The 26,857-nt window shown below is 45.3% G+C and overlaps 1 protein-coding gene across 2 annotated transcripts in view; it reads right to left on the bottom strand.

Annotated features, from left to right (window-relative positions):
• CUX1 (cut like homeobox 1) overlaps nt 1-26,857 on the bottom strand; it is a 379,575-nt gene that overhangs the window by 13,291 nt on the left and 339,427 nt on the right. For both annotated transcript variants that reach the window (XM_074264161.1, XM_074264162.1), the window contains exons 15-20: nt 6,505-6,632; nt 6,003-6,069; nt 4,556-4,668; nt 3,905-4,021; nt 1,607-1,690; nt 378-434 (exon numbers count right to left, since the gene is read on the bottom strand). In XM_074264161.1, the coding sequence (XP_074120262.1) occupies nt 378-434; nt 1,607-1,690; nt 3,905-4,021; nt 4,556-4,668; nt 6,003-6,069; nt 6,505-6,632 (566 nt within the window). The remainder of the gene's footprint in view (nt 1-377; nt 435-1,606; nt 1,691-3,904; nt 4,022-4,555; nt 4,669-6,002; nt 6,070-6,504; nt 6,633-26,857) is intronic.

A 26,857-nucleotide genomic window follows, 5' to 3' on the forward strand; every position in this document is an offset into this window, starting at 1 on the left:
AATTCTCATTTCCGTTTTAGAGCTGAGGTTCCGAGCTTGCCTGAGATGGAGCCCGCTTGAACCCAGGCTTTCCTAACTCTGGCCCAGAGGGCTACCCACTGCACCATCTCTGGGCTGCTTCTGGTTGCTCTTCCCAGCCTTGGTTGCCCCCTCCCTGTCTCCTTCATCCCCAGCTCTCTCCCATCCCTGCCCCAAACCCCTGCAGAGGCCCTTTTGGAAGCATGAATAAGGGGGCCCTTCTGGCTGCCTTTCTTCTCCTCCAGGTCTTCAGTGAAGGACCAGGGGCTGCTGGGGCAGACGGACTGGGCGGGACTGTACTCAGGTGGGAGCCGGGAGCCTTCATGTGTGGCTGCTCCTGCCAGGAAGAGGGGGCTTACCATGCTCAGGGTGGCCTTGTCCCAGGGGCTCAGGCTCAGGTACTTCCTCTGCCGCTCCTGAAAGGCGGAAACACGGGGTTAAGGGAATGCTCACTGGTCTTCCTTCCCCCACTCAAGAGTGGGCTCCAGGGGCAGAGTCTGGTCAGAGCCCTGGGGGATGGAGGCCTTCATGGGAGGGACCTCAGGGAGCACGGAATGCTCCTGGCTCATTACAGCCAGGAGGGAGGGCGACAGATCATGGCTTGGAGCCAGAAGGGACCTTGGTAGACATGTAGTCCGGCTCCCCCATTTTACAGATGGGGAAATGGAGGCCTGGAGAAGTCAGACTTCCTTCCTTCCTTCCTTCCTTCCTTCCTTCCTTCCTTCCTTCCTTCCTTCCTTCCTTCCTTCCTTCCTTCCTTCCTTCCTTCCTTCCTTCCTTCCTTCCTTCCTTCCTTCCTTCCTTCCTTCCTTCCTTCCTCTCTCTCTCTCTCTCTCTCTCTCTCTCTCTTTCTTTCTTTCTTTCTTTCTTTCTTTCTTTCTTTCTTTCTTTCTTTCTTTCTCTCTCTTTCTTTCTTTCTCTTTCTTCCTTCCTTCCTTCCTTCCTTCCTTCCTTCCTTCCTTCCTTCCTTCCTTCCTTCCTTCCCTTCCTTCCTTCCTTCCTTCCTTCCTTCCTTTCTTTCTTTCTTTCTTTCTTTCTTTCTTTCTTTCTTTCTTTCTTTCTTTCTTTCTTTCTTTCTTTCTTTCTTTCTTTCTTTCTTCCTTCCTTCCTTCCTTCCTTCCTTCCTTCCTTCCATCTCCCTCCCTCCTTTCTTCATGTTTAATAAATGCTTGTTGATAGAATGATATCATCTAGCTTCCCTGGCTTCAGGTCTCAGGTACAAGCCCACCTTTCTTGCCTCCCCCTAATTCCAGGGCCTCCCCTTATTGATTATTGCCAATTTTCCCGCAGGAATCTTGCTTGCACGCACTTGTCTTCATGTTGTCTCCCATGTGATCTCTTTGAGAGTAGGGGCATTCCCCTTTCCCTAGTGGTCAGCATATTGCCTAGAATTCAGCAGGTGCTTAATAAATGTTCAATGATGCCCAGATGAACCTTAATAAGGTTTTAGCCTGAGACTTTATTCTCTCCCGTTCTGGCTTCTCTTCTCTTTGAGGTCCTTGCCTGAGGCAGCAGGGCACCCCCAGAAGCAGGAGATGCAAATGCCCCCCACTTCCACCCACCCGAGCAGGACAGAGGGGAGACGTACCCTCTTGCTGAAGGAGGAGAACGGGTCCAGGCGCTCTTCATACTGGGACGAGTAGCGGAGTTCTGTGTCGTCGCTGCCACCGCCCTGTGAAACAATAAGACCGATGTCGGCTGGGAGCCCCCTGGCAGGGGCACTCTGGGCACGCCCACTGAATGCTGGGCATTCAGTAACTGAAGAGAGACGGGAGCATTTGGAGGTTGGGGGTCTGGGCTCAAATCCTACCATTGACACATGACCCGTGGGGACTTAACTTCCCCAGGCTCAGTTTCCTCATCTGTAAAATGGGGACAAGGGACTAAATGGGGCCTAGAGGTTCCTTCTAGCTTGAGATTTATGACCTCATGATCCTACCTGGGCCTAAAGACAATAAAAGCAGCAGCATTTAGATCTCCCCTGGATGTTAAAGTGCCTTATCTCCCCTCCAAGACCTGGTGAGGCAGGAGCCCTGGCTTTGAGCCTCCACTCAGGGGTCACAGATCAGGAGCTGGAAGGTCATCTAGCTCAGCACCTTGTGACACAGATGAGGAAACTGAGGCACCGGACAATCTGCCCAAATTCCAATGCTTGGGGGTCATCCCGGGGGGCCCTGCTCAGACACAGGACTAGACCCCTAAGTCACAGGGCTGCATTATTTGGGGGCAGCCTGGAGGACCCCGCTCTTTACAGGACTTGACCCCTAAGCCACTGTCCTGTTTCTGGTGGGTTGGGGCCGACATGGGATGGCAGAGGGGACTTGGACTGTCACAGTCCTGTGGTGGGAAACGGGTTGTTCAGAGACAGCCCCGCTGCTCCCCTAACCAAGTTCTGAGCTTCTTCATCTTCCCCACCCTCCTCCATCCCATCAGCATCTTCTTTAAGGATGGATGGTGCTGATGTTGGGAAGGAGGCAGCTCCCTCTGCTGGCCAGCATTAGAACTACACTGAGGCTGTTTAGTCCTGAAATGTCAAACTCACTGGCTGAATTATAATTTTATATATATATATATAAAATGCAAAATATTTAATAGAATAAATAAAACATCCCAAAGACAGTGTGAATTTGTGTTTAGAGTGTGAATACCGCTTCTGACCTAATCCAGAGTCTTCATTTTATTTTAGTTTTAATTTTTGCAAGGCAATCGTGACTTGTCCAAAGTTACACAGCCAGGGAGTGTTAAGTGCCTGAGACCAGATTTGAACTCGGGTCCTCCTGAATTCAAGGCTGGTGCTCTATCCACTGCGCCATCTAATTGCCCCAAAGTCCTCATTTTATTAAAAAATATTTTTTCTCCTCATTATGAACTTGACAAACCAGAACATTTTAATACCCATTTTATGGATGAGAAGACTAAGACTAAGAAGGGTGCTTGATTCCCAGGTGCCAGAGAGAGCTCTTCAGCCTGAAATTTCACTCACTCCCGGAGGCCCCTCCACCCTTTGGCCTCTTCCTCTGTTTTAAGGAGGATGCTCAGGTCGGTCATCTTTACAGCCTTCCAGGAGGCTCTCCTGACTTTCTCCATCCCCTTCCCTTGGTCTTTCCACCTTCTTTCATGTGGCTCTCCCTTCATTAGAATATAAGCTGCTTGAATTGCTCATGCTTAGCCTTGGCAAGGGTGAATGTTGAAAATGATCATTTTCAATCTAGGCTCATGTTTTGGGAAAAAAAAGCTAAAAAATAAATAATATTTTGTTCTTTCAAAGACAATTAAAAAATATAGACTTCTTAAGGACAGGGTCTGTTCTTTCTGCTTCTATTTGTATTCTCGGAACTTAGCATGATGCCCTGTATACAGTAAGAGCCTAATAAATGCTGATTGGCTTGGTTTGGCATGAGAAAGGTTAATTGGCTCTCTAGAATGGATCATAACCAGGATTTGAATCCTTCTGCCGCTCATCAGTAAATGGGTCTGAATTGCACTCCTAAGGCCGGACAGGTTTCCTGTTTTTTCAGAAAAGGGAGAATTCTCTCTCTCCTGGGCTTGGGGAAAGCGGGCTGAGGCCATAGGATTGGGTGAATGACTGGAAATCTCTCCCACTCAGGCCTCCAAGAAGCTTTGAGTCCTTAATGCTTTTTGTGCCCGTGGCCCCCCACAGCAGGATCTGAGGATCCCCAGGAGGACCCAGCACACGGATACAGCCATCACAGCATTTTTCGGAAGGACCCCACATTCAGAGAGGAGTGGGCAGACAGGCTGGGGTGACTGGGCAGCTGGGTTCTGCATGGTCCTGGATGGCAGTCCTCTCTACCTCACCCCCTTGGACCCCCCGGCTACCTGGTCATCCCTGGTTTGGGCGGGGGGCCGGGAGGGGGACACTCACGTGACTGGGGTAGCTCTGGAGGAACTTGATTTTCTCATACAGCTTGATGTTGTCGGCTCGAAGGTTGTCCAGCTCACTCTGTAGGGCCTGGATAGTGTGCTGGGTCAGGCGGCTCTCCTGGGGGGAGGGGGCAGAGAAGGAGTGGATTATATAATACCAGGGAGCCTTTCAGAACAGATGCATCTTAAGGACCTCTCTTTGAACCCCTCCATGCTTAACAGAGTGCCTGCATACAGTAGGTGCTTAATAAATGCTTATTGACCAATTATGAAATGACTTTGCTTTAAAAAAAGAACTGGTGGATGACCTCATCCAGATTCCCCTGAAACAAGCTTGGACAACCCCTATTTATGTACTTCCTAATTGGAGGACAGAAACTGAAGCTGGGATTTCCTGGGAAAGGAAACTCCCTTTTTTCTGCACTCAGGCACCTTCTCCATCACTCAGTAGTCTCGAATCACCCAGCTTGTATATGTCAGAGGTGAGATTGGAACCCAAGTCTTGATGATTCTGAGGCTGGTTCTGCCATGGGACCCCTAATATTCAGGAACGGGCCCTCCTCAGGCTGGACTGTTGGGGGGATTTCCCCATGACCCCATGGGGCTCAGGAGCCAGAGCCTCTCCTGACCACCTGCCGATGCATCGACTTACCGCCTCCAGCTCCTGGTTCCTCACTCGGAAGCGCTCCCTCTGGCTGGAGATGATGGACAGCAGAGAGTCCACCTGGCCTTCTGGGAGCCCGGCGCTGGCAGTCGGGGTGTACCCTAGAAAGGAACGTTCACTGAGAGGGGATCCACGGAAAGCTGGAGCAGAGGGAGAAGAAGGACTTGACCGGGGTCACACAGGCAAGAGAGAGGCAGGGATGGGATTGGAGCTCACAGAGCCCCTTCTCTCCCCAAACTTGGGTCTCACCTCCAGGAACCATTTCCTGGACCCCCATATAGCCCTGGAACTCAGAGCTGGGGAGTTTAAATCTATCTGTTGCTACCTGGGCAAGTCACTCCGTTCCCCCTCTGTAAAATGGAGAGAAAGCCCTTCCAGCTCTCCACCTAGAATCCCCCAAGTCCGTGTCCTTCAGATCCAGGGCCAGGCAGGGGTAAAATAAAAAAGTAAAAGCCTTGGAGACTTATTGTCAAGGTTTAAGAATAATGATGGGGAAACTAGGTGGCGCAGTGGTTAGAGCACCAGCCCTGAAGTCAGGAGGACCTGAGTTCAAATATGATCTCCATTTAACACTTTCTAGCTGTGTGGCCCTGGGCAAGTCACTTAACCCCAACTGCCTCAGGGGTAAAAAAAGATTATAGAGAGTGTTAATAATGTATATGAAGCTTAAAGGTATATTGTGCATATATGTATGTGTGTGTATGTATGTATATATGTATACACACATATGTAGAGAGAGTTGATTGCTGACATCCCTGGAGGGAAGCGCTTCCTTGGGAATTTGTACCCCCATTATAAGGGAGAGTCACCAAGCTAGTTCTTTACCTGAAGGTCCATAAGCCCAAGCTGGCCTTGGCCCTCAAAGGCCCACTAAGTGTTCAGATCACTAATCCTGGGTCCTCTCTCCATCCCTCTGGTTAACTAATGGTGATCTTGCCAGGGCTTCTGTTTGTTAGTGTCATGCCTTGGACCTACTGTGTATTAATCTAATTTATATTTATTAGGTTTTGATAATGTATTCATGTTCTTCGTCCTGGTAGGACGTAAGCTCCTGGAGGGCTGGATCTGTTTCCGTTGTTGTCTTGGTATTCCCAGTGCCTTGCACATAGTAGGTGTTCAACCACTGGTTGTTGGTAGATTCATGGAGCATAATCTCCAGGAGGACCGAGTCTATTTCCTCCTGTGCTTGTCTCCAGGACACAGTCCTAGGTCCTTAATGGGACCCCTCCACAATAGGCTTGTTGATAAATTTAATGTGAATTTCTTGAGAGCAGAGATTTTGGTTTTACACAGTGCCTGGCACACAGATGGTGCTTAATAAATGTGTATAGAGTGTTTGGGCCTCAGAGAAGCTGAGAACCTCTAGTCACAGCTCCTGTTGTCTTTTCCCTGTGATTTCGGGAAGGAGAACGCTGTTCAACATTCAAGGTCTTACCATAGAAGAGGGCTGTGGCTTCCTTAATGGGCTCGGGAATCTTCTCCAGACGGTGCTCTGATGCTCCCTGAGGACGGGAAGAAAATAAAATTTGTGAGCAGTTCTGGGGGGACCAGAATGGGCTGAACGGGTCCTGGGTGCTCGGTAAATATTTATAGGAGGAATGGGAGTTGGAGTCTAAGAATGGGACTCTTCCTTACCTCTAGGGGGAGCTCTGTTGGAATTTACCTGCAGAAGGAAAGCTTCCTGAGGGCAGGGAAGCATCCTGAGTTTATTCTCACTAGTGTGAGAAGGGATAACATGTAGTAATAATAAGATTGTTGGGACCAGCTTAATGGAGGAACTTGCACTTGCACTGGCCGTGATTGGATGGAGTGCCTTGGTTGGAGGGGAGCTGGATCAGGGGCAGGATGAGGGGATCAGACCCAGAGAAGGAGAGAAGAGTGGGACCTAAAGGCTACTTAAGACCCCCAGAGCCCAAACCAGAAGTAGGAGAGCTGACCTCGGCATCTGGGCGCTGGATGGACTGGATGGTGCTCAGGTCCTGCTCTAGCCGGGTAATCAGCTGCTTCTGCTCAGCCACGGTGGACACGGCCTCAGAGAACTGGACCTGGAGGTCAGCACAGCGGCCTATGGAGACAAGCCCACAATGCCGTGGTCAGCGTGTCTTCTTGGGGCTCCCTGGTCCAGCCACCCCCACCTCCTCCTTGCCCTTCTCTGAGGGAGGCTGGGACCCCGGGTGCTCCCGGTCCTTTTCTCCCCCAGCAAAGGCTCAGCTCCCAGCTGGTCTCACCAGCCAGCCACCCACATAATGCACAACCTAGCTGGGAAGTGAAGGATGCTGGGCCATCCTCAGTATGGCCACGTTTCACCCACTCGGCTGCATCCTTTTGACTTTCAGGGACCACCACGATGCAAATCTGAGAGAATGGCGGTCTGGGACGAGATCTCAAGTCCTCTGCCTCCAAAGAGACCCGGGGGACATGGGGGTGGGGGGAATCTCAGATGTTATCTACATCACAGCCTCACCACAAAACGGCCTCCTTAAGGTCTCTAGTCATCTAGCATTTTAGCTGTGGGACCCTGGGCAAGTCACCTAACCCTGTTTGCTTCAGTTTTCTCATCTATGAAATGAGCTCAGGAGGGAAATGGGAGTGAGGGTGGCGATGTTCTGGATTGAGCCATCTCTAAGGCTCCTTCCAACCCATGGTTCCTGGGATCTATGACAAACTTTGAGAGGGAGAAGGCTTCTTAATGGAGGCAGCCCTTGAGCTAGGCTACTGCTGTGTTACTGGGCAGGGTTGGGGGGCAAGAAAGTGACACTCAATGGCAAGGTTCAGTGGCAGGAAGATGCAGGATGGGACGGAGGACAGAGAATGGTACAGGTTTAAAAGTAGTTTGTACATACCAGGCAAAGAAACCTGCCTTTAATCAATCAATTAATTAATTAGCCCATGTATCCATTTATTTAACCATTTATTCACCTCAGTGCTTGTTTGAATAGGCGCTGTACAACCACTAAAAGTGCAATGCTATGAGATCCCTCCTACTCCCCTCTTTTCCTTCTCAAATCCAACAGAACCGATTTCAAGCAACGAATGAGTGTTTATTAAATAGTCACCGGACACCAGGCATTGTGTGCTACATGCTGGGCATAAAAAGGAACCTGTTCCTGCCCTGAAGGAGCTCACCATCTCCCAGAGGTGCCATACATACACACAAGTAGATACGAAATGTATGAAGAATAATTCTGGGGTCACTGGGTGTGAGCGGGGCTCCTAGCAGCTGGTGAAGCTCGGGGTCCTGATCTAGGAGGTGGCGCCTGAGCTGGACTTTGAGGGTTAGAGCTCTAAAAAGGAGACGTGAAAAGGATTACACCCCAGGACAACGCCTGAAAAAGCACATTTAGAGGAGAGGGAATACTGAAGATGAGAAAGCCAGTTGTGATGCATTGTGGAGTATGAAAAGGGGCAAAGTATATTCCAAGGCTGGGGAAGGAGGCTAGGGCTGGGCTCTCTCAAAGCCAGAGGAGTCTATTTGATCCTGGAGGTAATAGGGATCCACTGCAGCTTCTTGAGCAAGGGAGTAGTGATGTGGTCACCTCAAAATTCTTGTGCTCTAGGGAAATCCCTTTGGCTGCTGAATGGAAGAGGGCAGATGGGGGGAAATCTCATCCCTTAGTGGGAGGGGGCCTGCTAGGAGTGGCACCTTCTAACCTTGGGACTCAAGCTCTATTCATTGTCAAGGTGTACACTAAGGGAAAGGGAGGCTAGTCCATTCGACTTTTCACTGTCCTACTTAAACTGTGGGTGGTGACCATATAGGGTCATGTAACTGAAATTGTGAATAATCATCAGTAAATGCTTGATTTGTACACATCTGGGGTCACGGAAAAATTTCTTGGATGGAAAGGGGTCATGAGTGGAAAAAGTCTAAGAAGACTTGCTTTAGGTGACCCTCAGACTCAGATGTAAAGCCGGTCCCAATCTACATTGGTAAGAGGGTTAAGTATGGGGTTTCTACATTGAAGTTCCCTACACTGATTACATTATAGCATCTATAGCTAGGGACTGGATTCTTAAATTCATAGGAAAAACTTCCAAAAGGTCCTCGAACAATGGCCTTAATTTTCAAATCTGACCTTTTTTCTTCCTTAAGTACCATCCATCTCAGCTTCTCTTTGCTACTAGACTGGACATTTTCTCTTCTTTGGATTTCCTATTAATCTTTTTTTTTCCCCTGAGGCTGGGGTTAAGTGACTTGCCCAGGGTCACACAGCTAGGAAGTGTTAAGTGTCTGAGACCACATTTGAACTTGGATCCTCCTGAATTCAAGGCTGGTGCTCTATCCACTGCTCCACCTAGCTGCCCCTTAAAGGAAGAGAGGATTTTGTATTTTTTTTTTTTTTGAAGCTGGAGTTAAGTGACTTGCCCAGGGTCACACAGCCAGGAAGTGTTAAGTGTCTGAGACCAGATTTGAACTCGGGTCCTCCTGAATTCAAGGCTGGTGCTCTATCTACTGCGCCACCTCGCTGCCCCTGTATTTCCTATTACTCTCTCCCAGTTTTCTTCCTCCCTCTCTGATCACACCTCTGCTGGTTCATCTGTCACTGCAGAAGGTCCATTCCAGGGCTTCTGGTCTTCTTTCTCTACATTGTTTCTCTGTGATCTCAGACACCAGCAGCTGATGAACGTCAATCACCATGTTGACAACGCCCAGGTTTAGATACCTAGCCCGTTTCTCTCCTGAATTTCATTCCCATCTCCCCCGTTTCCAACTGGTGGACGTCCCAGAGACGTCTCAAATTCAGAAGGTCCAAAACCGAACTCATCTTTGTCCCCAAATCCAGAGTCTTATCTTTCTCTCAAAGGCACCATCATCCTTCCAGTCCCCTGAGTCTGTAACCTTTTAACTCGTCACTCCATGAATCCAACCAGTTGCCAAATCTCCCTGTTTCTACGTACAGTCTCCCACTTCAAACCTCCTCACTCCCCCCTAGTTCAGAACTTCGACACAAACTGCCTCTTAACTGGTCTCCCTGCCCCAAGTCTCTTCCCAGTTCCATACATCCTCCTCAGGCTGCCGCAATGAGATTTTTCTTGGGTTTAATCACTGTAGTCCCCTTTCTCAATAAATTCTAGGGGTTCCAAATTGTCCTTAGACAATCAAACATAAATTTCCTGTTTGGCTTTTAAATCTCTTCTCGATCTTTCCCCAACTCTTTCTAGCCTTGTTGGACTTTGTTTCCCCTCTAGCACTTCGGAATCTGGCCAAACTGGAGTCATTGCTCTTCACCTTTGACACTCTCTGCCCAATCTCTGTTCCCTCACTGCCCCTCACACCAAGATTGCCCTCCTGACTGTGCCCAAAGGGCTATAAAACTGCATACCCTCTAACCTGGCAGTGCCATAACTGGGGCTGTATGCCAAGGAAATCATAAAGGAGGGAAAAGGACCCCCACATGCACAAATGTTTGTAGTGATTCTTTTTGTGGTAGCAAAGACTTGGAAATTGAATGGATGCCCATTAATTGGGGAATGGCTGAACAAGTTGTGGTTCATGAAGGTAACAATAACAATACAGAACCATATTATTGTTCTATAAAAATGAACAATTCTCCAAATGCTCTAGTGGAAGCAGGGCTTGCTTCAGTCAATGAAAACTTGCCTGGCACACAGTAGGTGCTTCTTTCCAGCTTATGATCTTAGAGCACAAACCTGCCTTTTCCGGTGTGTCTTTTGGCTTTAAATAATCAGAATAAAGCTTTAAAATAATCGGAGAAAACGCTAAATTTCAGTTAGTGGCCAACGAAAGCGAGGATGCGATTGTTTCCCCCTCCATTTCCGAGGTCCCCCTGACACCTGTCTTAGAGCCCTCTCATGGTCCCAGCTTAAGCAGCCTTGCCTAAAGGAGCTTCCTCAGTCTCACTCCTGGCGAGAACTGGACCTCAGGCCTTGGCGATCTGCCCCCTGCCCAGGGCTCCGGGCACACAAATGTTCCTTCTGAGCCACGGATCCACATCTTTGTTTTTCTAATAGAGATGAGCCTTGTCACCAAAACCATTTGGTATTGGCTAAGAAATAGACTGGTTGATCAGTGGAATAGATTAGGTTTACAGGGCAAGATAGTGAATAAAAAGAGCAATCTAGTGTTTGACAAACCCAAAGATCCCAACTTTTGGGATAAGAATTCATTATTTGACAAAAACTGCTGGGAAAACTGGAAATTAGTATGGCAGAAACTAGGCATGGACCCACATTTAACACCACATACTAAGATAAGATCAAAATGGGTCCAAGATTTAGGCATAAAGAATGAGATCATAAATAAATTAGAGGAACATAGGATAGTTTACCTCTCAGAGTTGTGGAGGAGGAAGGAATTGTGTCCAAAGGAAAACTAGAGATCATTATTGATCACAAAATAGAAAATTTTGATTACATCAAATTAAAAAGTTTCTGCACAAACAAAACTAATGCAAACAAGATTAGAAGGGAAGTAACAAATTGGGAAAACATTTTTACAGTTAAAGGTTCTGATAAAGGCCTCATCTCCAAAATACACAGAGAATTGACTCTAATTTATAAGAAATCAAGCCATTCTTCAATTGATAAATGGTCAAAGGATATGAACAGACAATTTTCAGATGATGAAATTGAAACTATTTCCACTCATATGAAAGAGTGTTCCAAATCACTACTGATCAGAGAAATGCAAATTAAGACAACTCTGAGATATCATTACACACCTGTCAGATTGGCTAAGATGACAGGAACAAATAACGATGAATGTTGGAGGGGATGTGGGAAAACTGGGACACTGATGCATTGTTGGTGGAGTTGTGAAAGAATCCAACCATTCTGGAGAACAATCTGGAATTATGCCCAAAAAGTTATCAAACTGTGCATACTTTGGATCCAGCAGTGCTACTACTGGGCTTATATCCCAAGGAAATACTAAAGAGGGGAAAGGGACCTGTTTGTGCCAAAATGTTTGTAGCAGCTCTTTTCATAGTGGCTAGAAAACTGGAAGATGAATGGATGTCCATCAATTGGAGAATGGTTGGGTAAATTATGGTATATGAAGGTTATGGAATATTATTCTATAAGAAATGACCAACAGGAGGAATACAGAGAGGCCTGGAGAGACTTACATCAACTGATGCTGAGTGAAATGAGCAGAACCAGAAGATCATTATACACTTCAACAATGATACTGTACGAGGATGTATGCTGATGGAAGTGGATTTCTTCAACATAGAGAAGAGCTAATCCAATTCCAATTGATCAATGATGGACAGAATCAGCTACACCCAGAAAAGGAACACTGGGAAATGACTGCAAACTGTGAGCATTGTTGTTTTTTTTTGTTTGTTTGTTTGTTTTTGTTTTTGTTTTGTTTTGTTTTATTTCTCTTTCCAGATTATTTTTACCTTGCTAATACAATCCTTCCTTTGCAACAACAACAACAAGATTCAGTTCTGCACATATATATTGTACCTAGGATATACTATAAGATATTTAATATGTATGGGAATGCCTGCCATCTAGGGGAGGGGGTGGAGGGAAGGAGGGGAAAAATTCGGAACAGAAGGGAGTACAAGGGATAATGTTGTAAAAAATTACCTATGCATATGTACTGTCAAAAAAAAATGTTAGAATTATAAAATTAATAAAAAATAAATTAAAAAAAAGAGATGAGCCTTGTCCGGGAGGATCACCTGGGAAGGAGAGAACGGGCCAGATGCTTCCCATCTCCCAGGGGTTTCAGGCCAGGAACACAAATGGGGTTCCCGGTTTCAGTTTGATTTGGGTTTCCCTCTAGCCCAAGGCTGGCACATTATAGGACCACCAGAGGGCTCTGCGGCTTCAGAAATGGCCAGAGCTCCTCACTCCTAGAACTTGCACCACCTGTTAAAGAGTTCCTGCTAAAGTTGCCTGGAGGGCTTGGCCGGGGGCCCCCACCCCCTCTCCCTGCTTTTCCCCTCCCCCCCAGGGGCTGGGCTACTAAGGGGGGGGTCTGTCCAGCTCGGGGCTGCATTGTCCATCTGGGCTAGGAAGTTGGGTCAGGGTATGGGCCACCCGGATCTCTCTGGTCAAAACTGAGAACAAATATCTCTATACTTAAATAGGAAAGTAAACAAGTGACTAAGGTTCCAGACTCCCATGGTGGGCAGCTGAAGAAAGGAAACAAGCATTAATTAGGCACCGCCTGTATGCTAGCATTGGGTGCTGGGTGACCTGGGTTGGACTCGGTACATCTCCCCAGTAGACCATAAGCTCTCTCAGGTAAGGACTGTGTATTCACTTATTTATTCTGGGATCTCCCATAAGTAAGAGTCGGGCTCATAGTAGATCCTTCCCTAGGTTCAGCTTTTTCTTCGGGAAAGTGGCCTGGGTGATGGTGTTTCCCAGGTCGGGAATTCCCGGAGTCCCTTACTCAGCTTCCCAAGCAGCCCAGGATCCTGCCCCTGTCCCAGTGGCCGAGTAGGGGGCAGGGCCATGGGCATCCCACGCTTGCTCTAGGCCGTGCCCATTCCCCGGAGGAAGAGGGGAGGGCATCGGGTCATTCAGAAGGCCAAGGCCGGGAGGCCGGTACTTCATATAGGAGATGCCCATCAGAACACGGGAGGAGCCGGCTAGCTGTGGGCACAGGTGCCAACCGGCCAACCCTTGACCTGAGCCGTCACTGATCAGGTGCCAGGCTTATTTTCGGCTCATGTAGGATTCAGAGCTGAAGAAAACCTTGGAGAACATTTATTTGGGGGCCCTCCTTCTACAGAGTAGAAAGATCTACCAGGGGCCAGGGGTGTGTCCAGTGCTGAGTGGCCAGGAATGGTTTCTGGTTCAAAACATCATGAGGAAGGTTTCCAATTCAATTTGAGTCTAACAGCTTGTGTTTTAAAAGAATATTTGAGTGGGTGGACCTAGCTTTGAATGCCAAGTGTGTCACTCACTACCTGTGTGTCCCTTTCCTGAGCCTCAGTTTCCCTTTTTGTAAAATGAGGGGGATGGACAAGATGGCCTCTCAAATATCTCTAAGACTCTAAGCCCCTTCCCTGGGCCTCAGTTTCCCCATCCCTATAACCCAAGAGGTTAGAAGAGCTCATCTCTGAAATCATGGTACAGACAAAGTATACGATCCATGGACAAACGTTTACTAGTCCCTGTGATGTGCTGGGTATTGAGAAACATGGTGAGGAACAGAAAGCCCCCAGCAAGGCAGTCCCCACCCAGAGGGGCTCACAGTGTCCCGAGGACATAGATACAACGCCCATGCAACTAAAGAAAATGGCCCGGAACGCGGAGGAACGCCAAGAGGAAGGGAATGGAAGCATCAGGAAATGTCTGGTGGAGGAAGCGGCGCTGGAGCCGTGCCCACAGGCACTGGTGGAGTGCCCAGATAATGAAAGGCAGATGAGTTCACAAGGAAAGTCTAAAATTAATTTATTTTTGTTAAAGGAACAATAAAATGGGAGGGAGCCAAGCCTGGATTGAGCCACCTCTGAGTTTCATATGGAGCAAGTTGGGTCCCTCTGCCATTAACTAGTGCCAGGGTCTCCCCGGGCAGCCCTTCTGGCTCCCGGGATGGGCTTTTGCGCCTGGGGTTGTTTGCCACGTGTGTGGGTCACGATGGACGTACGTATAGGTGTACACAGAGATGTATGTATTGGCTCTGAGGTGCTGCCACAGAGCACAGAGTCAGGAATACTCCTCCTCCAGAGTTCAAATCCAGCCGGAGACATTGCTAGCTCTGTGACCCTGAACCGGCCATTTTATCCTATTTGTCTCAGTTTCCTCATCTGTAAAATGAACTGGAGAAGAAAATGGCCAAATGCTCCTGTGTTTTAGCCAAGAAAACCCCAAATGGAGTCACAAAGAATCAGACACAATCCAACAACAACAATCCATCTCTCTACAGATACATATATGTAAATATACACGCATATGTTATCTACACAGCAAGTTATCACATGCATGCATATGGCACATGTACATGGTTTCCATAATCACGTATCTTTTTATGGCAACAAAGGCTGTACGGACATTCGAGCCCAACTGATCCTCAGGAGAGTCTTGTAAGGTAGGATTTTAGTGGAGATAGAAAATGATTTGTACATATATAGATTTTTATAGCTATTTATATATGTAAGTATGCATCTATTCCCCAATCAGTTAACTCACTTGCAAACCAGCAGGGAGTTTAGGTCCTGAAATTTCTGGCTAAATGGCCAAACTGTGGACAATTCTGGGATTTTTATGGTGTTGAGAGAACGCTTTCTCTTGAAGTCTTATTAGTTGTGTTAGTGGGTGAGGGAAAAAAAAAAGAAGAGAAGGAAGGGAGAGAGAGAGAAAGAAAGAAGGAATAAAAAAAGAAGGAAAGGAAGGAATAAAGATAGGAGGGGGAAAAATGGAAGGAAGGAAGGAGGGAAGAAGGAAACAAAGAAAGGAAGGAAGAAAAGAAGGGAGAAGAAAAAGAAAGCAAGAAAAGGAGGAAAGAAAAGAAGGAAGATAAAGAGAGGAAGAAAGAAATGTCAGCAAAGCAAAACAAATTCTGAGGAAAATAAATACATTTCAAAGGGGACACAAACAGGCCATTTTGTTATCATTTTGTTCGGTTTAATATGTAAAACAATTACGCGATAGTTTATAGTTTTATATAAAATCCTTTTGGTGCTTCTTTTAAGTTCAAGATGAAAAAAGAAAATCTACACAGAGGCAAGTGTGTTTCCTTGGTAGAAACTACAGAAATGGAAGTCCTCACAGCCCGTGCACATCTGGATTTCTGGTCATGCGCCCACCCCCTGAAGGAACCTGGATGCCCCTCGACTAAGGAGCGCTCAGGGAATTTGAAATGATTCTTCAGCAGAGCACTAATAGGCCTGTCAGATTGCTGCCTCCCCCCTTTGCTCCCACCCACCTTCTTTCTCTCGGTTCCCCCTGCCCGGTCTTGTGAGCTATATTTCCTGGGGGCCTATGGGCCCCTTTCTGAGGGATCAGAATTTGGGAGCTGCCTGGGACCTTTAAGGTCACATTTCCCAACACCTTCACTTGACAGGTGAAGAATCAGCTGGCAGAGATTGTGCAAACCCCAAGGGGAGAATTTGAATCTAGCAGAATCTTTCGATGCTTCCAGGGACAAATGGGAGCTCTTCGGTTAGCCAAAGGTTCTCTATGTGAATGGCGGGGCCTGAGAGGGCCAAGCTGGGATGACATCCCAGTGACACAGCAGTCAGTGCTCGATGTGCTCTCATCACTCTCCTGGACTGGGGGCAGAGGAAAAGCAAGCAGCTTCTGCCCTCGAGGAGTTTCCCCTCTGGTTTCCTCTGGTTCCTGAAGCATCAGATCAGGGATAAGAGGAACAGACCCTTACTCTGCATGACAAGTGCCCTAGGCCACTGACCCTCCCCAGAATCCCACGAGGCAGAGATTTTGATGAAGCAGCCAGAGCCTTGGATCTGTAATCCAAGAACCTGGATCCAGTCCCAGCTCTTTAGTTCCTGTATGAAATTGGGCAAATATCCATGCTCTGTGCCTCAGTTTCCCCAGATATAAAATGAGAAGGTTGGCATCAAACTTTGCTAAAAAGGGGGGCTCTAAGCTTTGATACATTCTGAGTGTTGGGGGTTGTGTATTTGACACCTCTGGATTAGGTAACCTCTAAGGTCCATTTCAAGTCTAAAAATTAGGGTCCTATGATGGGATCTGAGATTCCCTTTGCTTATACATTACCCAACTTAACTTTATTTAATTGAATGCGTCCCCTCCCCTTCTTCCCTCTCAGAAGCCAGGGACTGGACTACTGGCTGTGCAGTCCTGCCTCTGTGCCTGGAATGCCCTCCCAACCCCTTTTTGTATTGTTTGTTTGGTTGTCGTTCAATCATTTCGCACTCTGTGGCCCTCGGCAAAGGCATTTCCTTCTCCAGCTCATTCTACAGATGAGGAAACTGAGGCAGTGTTGAGTCACACTGTCAGAAAGGGTCTGAGGTCACATTTGAACTCGGGAAGATGAGTCTTCCTGCCTCCGGATCGTGGTACTCTATACTCTGTGCCCCCCACCCTTAGTTCCCCTCAAAAGGTTCACTTCTAATGCTATCAACAAGAAACCCTTTCTGCACCCCCAGGGGTCACAAAACTCTTTTCCTGTTTACTTGCCTGGGATTATCTTGCATTTAGTTATCTGTCCAGATGGGTCCCCATCCTCTCCAGACAATGCGAGCTTCGTGTATTGTGTGTGTGTGAACATAGGATCTATATCTTTTCTGCTTTGCTCTACCCAGTAGCACATAGTAGGCACTTGACAGAGGCAGCATGGCACCTTAGACAGAGCCGAGGGTCCTGGCTTTAAATCCGGGCTCTGACACTCACATGTGTGACCCTGGACATATAATCAGAACTTTGTGTTCTCTGGACTTAATTTCCTTCTAGGGAGCAGGCAGGAGTTGGATAAGATGTCATAGAAAGTGGGTAGGTTTGGTTTGAATCCTGCCCCAGATTTTTACTGGCTCTGTCACTTTAAGGAATCTCTCTGGGCCTCCATTGCCTCATCTGTGAGATGGGCCCCCCAGGTCCCTTTTAGTTTGATTTCTGTGACGGTTCCTTCTTCTATTTTCCATGAGGTTATGTATTTATCCCTCCATCATTCAGTTCAGAAGTCTTAATGGACTCCCTCCACGCTGCAATGAGGAATATGCTCAGATCGGCTGGCTGGGGAGGGGGGTGTAAAACACTGAAAGATAGAAATCCACTGAAAATGATGATCACCAGTCTAAACCAGCTGAAGAGACAGACCCTCAAAAGCAGGACAGAATTAATGTAAAAAGACTATTATCATTCACTCTCTTTTCTTTAGGAATATACCTCCAATGTTGCGATGTAATGACCAGGTATTTGTCCAAAAAGTCAACTTTCTGGGGGTGACCCCAAATTTGAGTGGAGTCACAAATCAGAACCACTGGCAAGAGACAAAATGATCTTGAGCTGGGCTTAAATGAGTTGGGTACAGATAGAGGGAAGGGCCCTGACACAGCTGTTCTTGTGTTTCCTATGTATCCCAGCATTCATTGCAATGCTTGGAACACAGAACTTAAGTGTGGATTGATTGGGACCTCCTGAATGGACACGACTTACTAGATTTTTGGCAAGTTCTCTCACTTTGGGGGCAGAATCAAGGGGATGAGTAGGAAGGTGGGTTTAAAGAATCATATGTGACTGGGGCAACTGGGTGGTGCAGTGGATGGAGTATCAGCCCTGAAGTCAGGAGGACCCGAGTTCAAATCTAACTTTAGACACTTAATACTTCCTGGTTGTGTGATCCTGGGCAAGTCACTTAACCCCAATTGCCTCAGGAAAAAGAAAAAAAGAAAGAGAAAAAGAAATGAAGATATATATGCCCCGGCACGCACAGAGATGCAAGGAGAAAACTCAATGTTTGGTTTTCCCACTTTTTAGGTCATTGGTTTCTGTGTCCTATATGAAAAATACAATGCTTGACACATAATAGGGTTAAGGACAGGGACTGGATTTGTGGTTTTCTTGGTATGGGGAACTTTAAGTGGGGAAACTCCCTTCACTGATGCCATTTACTGCCAGAATAATGAGTCAGAATAGACAAAAAAGAACTGCTTTAACTGAAATGAACTCATCTTTTGCCTCAAACCTGTCTGATTTCTTGATTTTCGTCAAAAATAGTCAATCCCCACCATTCTTCTAGAGTCCCAGATTGGAAATCTCAGCATTTATCAGTCAACAGTCTATAAGCACTTATTAAGTACCAACTGTATGTCAGTCAATAATTTATAAACATTTATTAAGCACCCACTATGTGAAGAAAGGTAAAAGACATGAAAGAGTTTATCCTTCCCCAGCCCCACTTAGAAAAGCCTTCCATTTTGACCTTCACTGTCTTTTGCATCTAATTCTTTCTCTTCTCACACTCAAGGACCACTTTAATTCAGGTTCTCCATTTTTACTTCTCACCTAGCATATTGCAGTAGCCTCCATCAAGGCTCCCTCTTTCAGCAGCTCAAATCTGTCCTCCCACTGCAGCCATACTGACTTTCCTACCCAACTGTAGGGGTTCAGAATGGCTTCTTTTGTTATTGTTTGGTTGTATTCACTTCTTTGTGTCTTCCCTTTTTTTTGGGGGGGAGGGAGGTTCTTGGCAGAGATTCTAAAGTGGCTTGCCATTTCCTTCTCCAGCTCATTTTACAGATAAGGAAACTGAGGCAGACAGGATGAAGTGCCTTGTCCAGAGTCACACAAGAGGTCGCTGTCTTAGGTCACATTTGAACCCGGGAAGAAGAGCGTGCCTGACTCTTACCTGGCACTCTTGAAAGCCCAAAACAATCCTGCCCCAAACTACCTTTTTAATTTCTTTGGACACTCTTCAGCCTCCTGCCTTCCCACAGTCTGCTCCCCATGACCAGATGGCGGTCCCTTCTCACCCTTGCCTCAGATCCTTTTCCTTTTAACCATCTTCAGCATCAGCTGCTGGTGCCCTCCCACCTGAGCTTCCTCAGAAATAACGACTTCTCGGTCGGTCCCTTCAAATAATAATTTGCTGGATATATGATGCTTATATATACACATAAGTATATGCATCCTTTTTGTGTTCTCCATTAGAATTACTCAAACACTGAGACCAGTTCCAGTGATCTCATGATGAGAAGAGCCATCTGCACGTAGAGAGAGGATTATGGGAGCTGAGTGTGGACCACACCATAGCATTTTCACTCCCTTTGTTGTTGTTTGTTCACCTTTTCTTTTCTTTCTCATTTTCTTTTCCTTTTTGATCTGATTTTCTTGTGCAGCAAGATAATTGTATAAATATGTATGCACATATTGGATTTAACATATTTTAACATGTTCAACATATATTGGATTACCTGCCATCTAGGAGAGGGGGTGGGGAGAAAGAGAAAATTTGGAACACAAGGTTTTATAAGGGTCAATGTTGAAAAATTATTTGGGCATATATTTTAAAAATAAAAAGCTTTAATAAAAATAATTAAATCTACAAAAAAAATTAAGAATTATTCAATCACAAATGAGGCAGCTGGTGGCTCTATAAATAGAGTCTTGGGCCTGGGTCTGGAATGCCTCAGTTCAAATTCAGCCTCAAACAATGACTAGCCGAGAGACCTTGGGCAAGTCATTTAACCCTGTCAGCCTCAGTTTCCTCATCTATAAAAATGTGCTGGAGAAGAAAATGGCAAAACACTCTAGTGTCTCTGCCAAGAAATCCCCAAATGGAGTCACAAAGGGTCAGTTGTGACTGAGACAACTGAATAACATTCAGTTATGATTAGGGATTGTTTCAAACTATATTTATATCTTAGCACGGTGCCTGGTACACAATTGGCTCTAAATAAAAACTTAATCGTTTGGATTCAAACAAGTGGTTATAGCTGAGTCTCTTTCCCCTTTTCCCCTTTAAAGCAGACACCTAGGGCAGGAGCTGGCTGTTAACTCTTGCTCTTTTCTTCTTGGCTATATATTTTCCCTCATCTTTGGTGAGGGTTAGGGCTTTGTGAGAAGTGAGGAGCTGTTCTACAGCCTCAGGGAGCACAGGCCCCGAAGACTCTGGAGGTCCTACCCCAGCCAGGGTTAAAGCCATCAAAAGTGGAACAGTCCTTTGTCTGTTTGGGCAACCCAATGTGCCAGCTGTCCTGGAGGACACACGTGGAACCCCAGCCCTTGGCACATAGTAGGGCTTATTAAATGTTTGTTAACTGACTCCCAACATAGCCTCTGTGTGTCCTTAAGAAGGTTATTAGGTAGATTTAGGTTTCTTTTCTCCAGCTTGTCTATGTGTCTAAAGGCTTATGGCTACTCTAGCTGGGAGTCGGGGTGGACAGGGTACAAAATTCATGCAAATAGGATATCGCCCTCCATTCGAAACACCCCCAAAATCAGATGAGCTGAAAAACAGTCTAGCTGATGACCCAGAGATGCATAATTCTACCCTGATTTTGTGGTTTATGCGTGAGGCACAAAAGACTTGGGAAGAAGATGCCAGTTGTCTCCAAGGGCTAATGGAGTTTCAGAAATGGAAATTTCCTCATTCTTTCCCTAGCCTCGACAACACAGTCATTACTATACATTACCTGTCTATCAAGTCATGTTCTGTAGACAGCTTCATGCCAGTCCATGAGAATGGCACCTGAACAGCTTTTAGGCTCTGAGACACCCCCACCCCCCATTCTAGGCAGCTTCCTCTCTCAATGACAACACGGTCTGTCTGTCATTCAAGCTTGTAACCCCATCCTGAGGCATGGGGAACCACAAAGTCTGCCCTGCACATTTAGTCAAAGCTAGAAGCTCATGATGGGTAAGATGTGGAGGGGAGGTGAGTGGGTACCTTGTCGAGGGTGCTGAGGGACCTTTATCCTCTGCCTCCTGTCTGTCCCGATGAGATGCAACTCACCACTGGATCCTTGGCTGCTTTAGCTAATTGTTATTCAGGAATGTCAAAGTACCCACTTTTAATTAAGAGCTGAGCCCATAATCCAATTCCAATTGATCAATGATGGACAGAATCAGCTACACCCAGAAAAGGAATACTGGGAAATGAGTGTAAACTGTTAGCAGTTTTTTGTTTTTCTCCCCAGGTTATTTTTACCTTCTGAATCCAATTCTTGCTTTGCAACAACAACAACAACAACAATAACAACAACAACAAAATGCGGTTGTGCACATATATATTGTACCTAGGATATACTATAAGATATTTAATATGTAGGGAATGCCTGCCATCTAGGGGAGGGGGTGGAGGGAAGGAGGGGAAAAATTCGGAACAGAAGGGAGTACAAGGGATAATGTTGTAAAAAATTACCTATGCATATGTACTGTCAAAAAATGTTATAATTATAAAATTAATAAAAAAAATGTAAAAAAAAAAAAAAAAAAAAAAAAAGAGCTGAGCCCACAGAGTCTCAGGCTGAGGGGTGGGGAAAGCAAAGAAATTGCTGGGTGGTGCAGTAGATAGAGCACTGGATCTGTAATCAGGATAACTTGACTCTTTACTAGCGGTGTGTAAATCACTTAACACTCTTTGCCTCAGTTTCCTCATCTGTAAAATGAGCTAAAGAAAGAAATGGGCAATTATTCTAAGATCACCGCCGAGAAAATCTGAAATGGTATCATGAAGAGTGGGATATGACTGAATGACAACAAAAGAAACAAAAAGGAATTTAGCAAAGACTTTTAAGGCTTCTTCCCCCTAAGTAGCATAGTACTGCTATCTAGCCTCCTCCTAAGCATAATCTCATTCAGCATTCTGTAACAAAAATGGTGCTGAAAAACAGATGATTTTTCCCCTCAATTTTTAACAGCATAAGATGAGAAGACAGAAGTTCTGCCTATTTTCTCTCTCTCTCTCTCTCTCTCTCTCTCTCTCTCTCTCTCTCTCTCTCTCTCTCTCTCTCTCTCTCTCAGAAGAGCTTTTCTCTGACATGTTGAAGCTGTGAATGAGTCCGTGGTCCGTGGGTTCAAATTTGGCCTCAGATACCTCCTACCTGTGTGACTTTGGACAGGTCATGTAACCTAACTCAGTGCCTCAGTTTCTTCATCTAAAAAACGAGGTTAGATTCGCTGGCTGCTAACATTCTAACTCTAAATCTATGCTCTTTGAATTTCTGAAGACTGCCTCCTGGTACCTGGGCTCCCCACTCAGCCCTACCAACTGTTTAAAAATAAACACAATGACAGGTGCTCCAGTCAAAGGTCACCCAGCACCCCCGTCCTTCACACCAGCTGGGAAATACTGTTATGGATTTATAATATGTGTGAGATTCAAACCAGGTCTGGTCAAGGGCAGAGAAATCAGAGCAATGTAAAATTATGCAGTTAATGTGCCTGAGAAATTATAAATATCTGAAAGCCTCCAGGACTGAACTTTTGGGCAGAAATCCTTGTTTCATTTGTACGAGGGCTATTAAGAGTGTCATATCAAGGAGCAGATTTGCTTTGACAATTCTCTCTGTCCTGGCTCATTCTCTGATGGAAACTTGTTCTTCTCCACATATTCCATTCTCCACTTCTATGCCTCAGAACCAGAATGCCCTTGCTCTTTATCTCTGCCCCTGAATCCTAAGATTCCTTTAATTTTCATCTCCTATGACATCTTCTGCAAGAGGCCTTTCTTGATTGCCCCCCTTCCCTGCTCCCTCCTCCTCACCCCTAGCATTTAGTATTCTGACCCCCCCCCCCGATTTTGGATATACTCTGTATCTACTTTAGGCAGTGTACTTTTGTAGACAGTAGACTGATCTTGGAGTTAGATAGAAGACATTGGTCTGGTGCATCAATCAGTCAATCACCATTATTAAGTAGCAGCTGTGCCAGGCAGTGTGCTAAAATCTAGGTTTTAATCTTTTTCTCCCCCTTGACTCATTTCCTACTGCCTACAAACATGCCCATGTCTCTCATCCTAAAAAGAATCTTATTTGTTCTTCCATTTCTGCCAATTATCACCCTATATATCTTTGCCCTTTGGAGATAAACTCTTTGAAAAGGATGGTGCTATGGTAGGAGCCTATTTGCTTTCGCTTTCTCTCTCTCTCTCTCTCTCTCTCTCTCTCTCTCTCTCTCTCTCTCTCTCTCTCTCTCTCTCTCTCTCTCTCTCTCTCTCTCTCAGAAGAGCTTTTCTCTGACATGTTGAAGCTGTGAATGAGTCAGTGGGTTCAAATTTGGCCTCAGATACCTCCTACCTGTGTGACTTTCTCTCTTCTCACTCTCTTAACTCCTTATAATCTGATTGCTGACTTCATCATTCCACCAAAACTTCTCTCTCTAAAGTCACTAGTGACCTTCTAAATGCCAAATCCAAGGGCCTTTTCTCAACCCTCATTCTCCCTAACCACTTTGCAGACATTCTGTCCTCTTCTCCTGAGCTTCCTCCTCCTTCTCCAACTGTTCCTTGCTGGATCCACCTCTAGATCGTGCCCTCTAACCATAGGAGTTCTGTTCGGAGTCCTCTTCTTGTCTTCCTCTACACTATATCACTTATACCAGCCCTTATGATAAAATGACCATCTCTATGCTGAAGATGATTCTTAAATCTACCTTTCCTGCCCTGAACAATAAGGTGACCTTCAATCTCACATCTGCAACAGTCTTTCAGTTATCTTGCTGAATGTCCAGAAGACATCTTAATTTCAGTATGTCCAAAACAATTTATAATCTCTTCCTCTAAATCTTGCTGTCCCTTATCTTCCCTATTACTGTGGACTTCCTAGTCCTTTGGACTCACAACCTAGGACTGGTCCATGTCCTTACTGTCTCATTTCCCATATTCAAGATGTTGCTAAGGCCTGTAGATTTCACCTCTGCAACATCTCTTGTCAATTTCACCTCTGTAAGAATCTCCTGTCCCTGTCATCTTTGCAGAATCTCCTGTCAATTTCACCTCTGCAACATTTCTTGTTCATTTCAAGCTTCTACAGAATCTCCTGTCCATTTCACTTCCATAACATCTCTTTGTCAATTTTTCCCCTACAGAATCTCCTGTCCATTTCACTTCCATAACATCTCTTGTCCATTTCGCTTCTAGAGAATCTCCTGTCCATTTCACCTCTGCAACATTTCTCCAATAGCCTATTTTCTTCACTGGTCATTGTCACCACTTGGTGCAGGATCTTATCGCCTCACATCTGCTGCTGGTGGAGGTGGGGGTGTGAGTCTGTTTTGCCTCAAGTCTCTCCCCACTTCAGTCCATACTAATTCAGCCACCAAAGTGACTTTCAAAGTACAGGAAATCTCTTACTCCATAAACTCAAGTGGCTCCCTATTGGCTCTAGAAGCAAATAAAAATGCTCTTGGCATCCAGAATCCTTCATTACTTACCTTTCCAGTCTTCATATTCCATAGTCACTGGCCCTCTAGGCAAGTCACTATGCCTTTTAACTATAAATTGTATAGGCAGTGGGAATTTCCTTCATGGGAAGTCATAGTTGAAATTACACACAGTAGGTTAAGTTCAACTGCTACCTGGCATGTGAAGCCCCAGTACAAATTCCCAGAGGAAATCACAACTTCAGATCAAAAAATTATTTTGTCTAATTTTTTCTATTTGTTTGCTCTTAGCTGAAATTACTTTGTTTTTACGTCATATTTTTTACATTTATCTGAGTCCATGTTGTTTCCTTGGAGAATGTAGATTGCTTATGGGCAGGGTTGGTTTAATATTTGTCTTTGCATGTCTAGTACCTAGAGCAATGCCTGGCACATAGTATGTGCCATTATTATGGCACATAATAAATTTTTGCTGGATTGAATGGAATTGAAATCCTAAGAGATGGACAAGGTCGAGCAATGAAAGGAAAAGAAGGAAATGCTCAGATGAGATTAAGTGATGAAAATTCTTAGGGGAAAAATCATTTTAAACATTCTACAGATATAAAGTATCCTTACCAGCAGTAGTTGTTTGTAATATTCTTCTGAATTAGTTTCTTTTTCAATTAATTTCTGAGCTCAGGCCTCAATAAACAATATCATGAAAGTAAATATTCAGTGCCTTACTTTTTTATTCCTGATTCAACAAACATTTATTAAGCATGTACGGTGTGCTTTAATAAGACACTGCTATGTCTGGGGGAGACATGATGCCTCTAAGCCATAAACACCACTGACTATAATGTATGTATAATAAAAGGAAAAATGCATCAAGGGTAAAATGCAAAGTGCTTTGTGAGGTCTGAGGGAGGATGACAGTTACTGTTGGGGGCCTCGGGGAAGGCCTTCTTGAGGAGATCTCATTTGAATCTGAGGTCAAGAATTTAATAAATGAAACCACCGAGGGAAGACAGTCTAAGCACAGAGAACAATGTGAATGGACGCCCTTTGTTGCGAGGCAGCTGGCCAAGGAGAAAGGCCTGAGGCTGAACTGACTGTAGAAGCAGGATTATCTCTGGTGCTTGGGACTGGTAGGATGCTCAGGCCAGGCCCAATTTGAAGCTTATTGCAAGGGAAGCCTGGGTAGCTGATAGAGTGATGGACTTGGGGGTTCTCAGGCCAATATCCTTACTATGGGATCCCAAGGAAATCATTTTTCTCTTTAGAACCTTACTTTCTCTTCTGCAAAATGGGTACAATAATACTTTTCTTCTCTGCTTAGGATACTAAGGATCACAGATCTAGAAAGAGGGGGAACTGAGGCCATCTGATTATTTTACAAAGAAGGAAAGTGAGGCCCAGGGATACTAAGTGTCCAAGATCACTAGGATAGGATTTGAACTCGTCTTCCTGACACTATCACTCAGTACTACTGTCCTGATTGATTGCTAATTAAGTGATCAGTTAATCACAGAGAGGTAGCTTGCTCTTCAAGAAATATTACAGAATGTAAAATTACCCATGCATATATCTGGTAAATAAAAACTATTATAATAAAAAAAGAAATATTACAGAAACAATGTGTGAAATGTTCCCAAATGACTTTACAATTAGATCATGTGGGGAAATCATCCCATGGACATTCCATGGATATGGATTCACATCCAACAAGGAAGAAGTAGAAGGGGACAAGCTTTTATTAAGCACTTATTCTGTGTTAGACACTGTGTAAAACATGAAGTGCTATACAAATATTATCTTGTTTAATAAATCCCTGGGTTTGAGGTCAGGAAGACCCGAGTTCAAAGCCTCAATCATTAGTTGTGTGACTCTAGGCAAGTCACTTAAATCCTTCAAATTCTTTAACTGTGAAATGAGGGGGTTGGTCTCAATGACCTTTGTCATCCATCCACATGACTCTGGGTACCAATGGTCCTGGCTTCAAAGTATAGTTCTAATGCTAATTGCTTGTATGACCTTGGTCAAATCCCTTTTCTAAGCCTCGGTTTCCTTTTTTGTCAAATGAGGAGATTGGGCTAATGGCCTCCAAAGCCTCTTCCATATATGACTGCATGGATTACAGTGACATGATTTTCCCAAGCGAGTTAACCCTATTACGGTCTCTTTGGGGCATTCCACGCATTGTTTTTGCATTATTTCTTGAAGTCCAAGCTACAGCATGACTCAGTGATTAGATAACTAACAAGGGAAATCGTACTGGGCAGTAAATGGAAATTTTTACTTTCTACAGAAATAATTATGGCACAAACCTCACGGTACTGTACAGTACAATACAGTACACACTCTCTTGACAATCCTATTTCCAGTTATTTTAACTGAAGCTTTACAGATTCTGGTAAGTTCTGGAAATAATCCATTTCTTAGGATCATGTCTTAGAAGGGTCAGTGGCCCCGACTGCTGGTGAATTCTATCTGAATGGTCAGGAATGTTTTTCCCCTACTCAGCTTTCCTGCCCCACACCAAGTATGGATGGATCGGGGCTCAGTAAGATCCACAAG

The sequence above is a fragment of the Sminthopsis crassicaudata genome, chromosome 4 (genome assembly GCF_048593235.1).
Source record: "Sminthopsis crassicaudata isolate SCR6 chromosome 4, ASM4859323v1, whole genome shotgun sequence".
In the NCBI taxonomy this organism is placed as follows: domain Eukaryota; kingdom Metazoa; phylum Chordata; class Mammalia; order Dasyuromorphia; family Dasyuridae; genus Sminthopsis; species Sminthopsis crassicaudata.